The sequence below is a fragment of the Sphaeroforma arctica genome (assembly GCF_001186125.1).
Source record: "Sphaeroforma arctica JP610 unplaced genomic scaffold supercont1.4259, whole genome shotgun sequence".
Lineage (NCBI taxonomy): Eukaryota > Ichthyosporea > Ichthyophonida > Sphaeroforma > Sphaeroforma arctica.
In genome coordinates this window covers 1-2598 of record NW_014036299.1, presented here as the reverse complement: position 1 = coordinate 2598, position 2598 = coordinate 1, and the positions used below count along the sequence as shown (strand labels likewise).

The 2598-nt window shown below is 43.5% G+C and overlaps 1 protein-coding gene across 1 annotated transcript; it reads left to right on the top strand.

Moving 5' to 3' along the window:
- Positions 1 to 41: 41 nt before the first annotated feature.
- Positions 42 to 2366, top strand: SARC_14182 (hypothetical protein; the record flags this gene model as incomplete). The annotated part of the gene is made up of 5 exons (XM_014291685.1): positions 42 to 212; positions 692 to 849; positions 1002 to 1082; positions 1764 to 1882; positions 2118 to 2366. Coding segments are annotated over 5 exons (719 nt in total), but the record flags the coding sequence as incomplete, so codon positions are not given.
- Between the last annotated feature and the right edge of the window lie 232 nt (positions 2367 to 2598).

Here is a 2598-nt window from a genome sequence, read left to right as displayed (position 1 = left end):
TTATGTACTTATGTATTGATATACACCTTCTTCCCATTCGTAGCTGCTGTCAGAGCACGTGCTATCATTGCACTCGCGGAGTTGTGCAGATAGGTCCCAGAGCATCGCAGGTGGATCGCAACAGTCTGGGCACGCGGACGAAGATCAGACAGACATCCCCCTCAAGCAACGGCTCAAAAAGAGGTCTGGTGAAGATATCGACCATATCCCTGGTATTTTGCAATGATTTTTTTTTTTACTGTTCTTTCCTCACTGATTGCCTTTTTCACTGGTGGGTATCTACGGAATTTTCGGCACAATCTAGTTGGCACGCACGCAGCTGAAACTGCGGTCTCACCGTAGATTCACTATCACTGCTATTTTTTTTCGTACGAGATGAATATCAGTTACTGCTTATGCCCCTCGTGTGTGGGACTCACATAGTCTGGGGAAGCAGTGATAAACAAAGCTGCGTGTAATAGATATGCTCATGTTTGTCATTGTACTTTATTCAATTCCGGCGGTTGAATGGTTGTGTACGTTTTGAGAAGGATGGGTATTCATATGACTATATCATGTGATTAAAGATATGCATACCATATACAAGCATACTTGTCTTCAATTGTAACCTTATATAGTTCGGACGTATCGATTTTCTGAACAATAATCTTACATACGCTGATACAATACTGCTTGCTTCCAATCCTACCAGCTGCATTGTTGCGTAAGTATGTTGCTTATGCTCGCCAGTTTGTAGAGCCCACGCTGAGTCCCGAAGCGTGCGCCGAACTGAAAGCTTTCTACATAGGACTACGGGAAAGCCACCAGAGCGTTGAAAATACACCTATTACCACGCGACAACTAGAATCGGTGTGTACAACTAGCCGAATCGATGAGAACACCTTTATATATCGGATGCTCTCCATGTTGTACGTGATCTTTGGCCAACTCAGCACACACAGTAGGACCCACTGGGCTTTGCAGACCTTTAATGGGCGGATTATTAATATTACACTACTCAGCTAATTAGACTGTCTGAAGCCAGGGCACGTTCTGAACTGAGAGAGGTCGTCACCAAAGATGACGCTCTCGATGCTATAGAGGTAAGACACAGACACGTGAAGGACTTCGAAAATACACCGTTAAGCTGTTCGTATCGTGCACTGTGCACAGTGGTAGTCAATTAGGGATTTGCGGTCTTGATTCCCTCCATCATAGTAATTTCAAGGGCGTATCCGCAATTTTTGACGATATACTGATCATGATGCTTGTATGGCAACGCGTTGAGTTCGTTCTTTCTTGACTGACACGACTCAATAATACCTGATTTTCGAGGCTGAGCGAATTAGATTTAAAAATTGAGTTTTATCACGGCCGTATATCTGTACGATGCACAATACATGTGTGAGTATAACCATAGGATGGCGCACGATCGTTGCCAACATTGTCGTCCAGGGTTGTTATGCATGTAGAAAATTCTGTCATGATGGTACTTGGCAGAGGTCGAAACAGCAGGTCGAAACAGCAGGTCGAAACAGCGGATGCGTACAGTGTGTCGAACACAACTCAAGTATAGACATCATTGGGCACGTATGGTATCGAAATAGCTCGTGTCTCTCATCAACTACTACTTGCTACTGTTGGTCACTGGCATATAACCGGCACGCTCAGAATAAGAACACACATGTGTGCAATATGCATTTCATATCCAACATGTTTCTTACCAATTACTTTCACATGACACGGCATCAACTTTATTCACCATCCGATGGTTATATTTATAGATTATGCGCCACAGCTTGTTTGATGGCGCAGGCATGGGAGACGACATTGGTCTCGGCATGCATCAGACTACTAGTAGTACAAGCATGGCCGCTGCCAGCAAGAGTGCACAGCGCAAAAAGTAAGGGAAACTCTCACACTCTGTAGTAGTGTCTTGCTTGGTTCTCGTGTGGTACACACATACAGCTGACGGTTGCCTTCGCTATAGCTCTTCACTCGTGTTTCTCGTGAGCAGATTGCGTATTGCGAACGGTAGTGGTGAAATATGCTTTGTCCCTTTTTAAAACGTAAAACTATGTTTGTGGTTATGCTTAGAATTGTACTTAATTGGAACCTACTTCAATAACCGAACACAGGCTGGTTGCACATCTCACGCAAGTGGCACACACAGCGCAAAACGCCCTGTTTACGATTCAGCAATTGCGGAGTATCTGCGGCGAAATCGGGCTGTCAATGCACATATTCGATGAAACAATCGATGCCCTTAACAGTCAAGGGTTTCTGCTGAAGAAGGGCGCTCGAGTATATGAGATCGCCTGCATGTGATGCCGCGCAAGTATACGTGATCAATACAAAGGAGGAAATAAAACGTGTAAACAAGAATATTCATTGGGTAGAAGTGCCGCTATTTGTATCACTCAGTTCATACCTGATTTCGATAAGACATCTAACGATCTCCAAGAAAAAGCAGACGGATGCAAAGTATATATACATACATAAGTATGCACGTACCTATGTATTATACATATAGATATGTGCTATGAACAAGTGTATATAGGTACTATATAACAATACACACATACACATGTATATACATACATACACACACACACACAC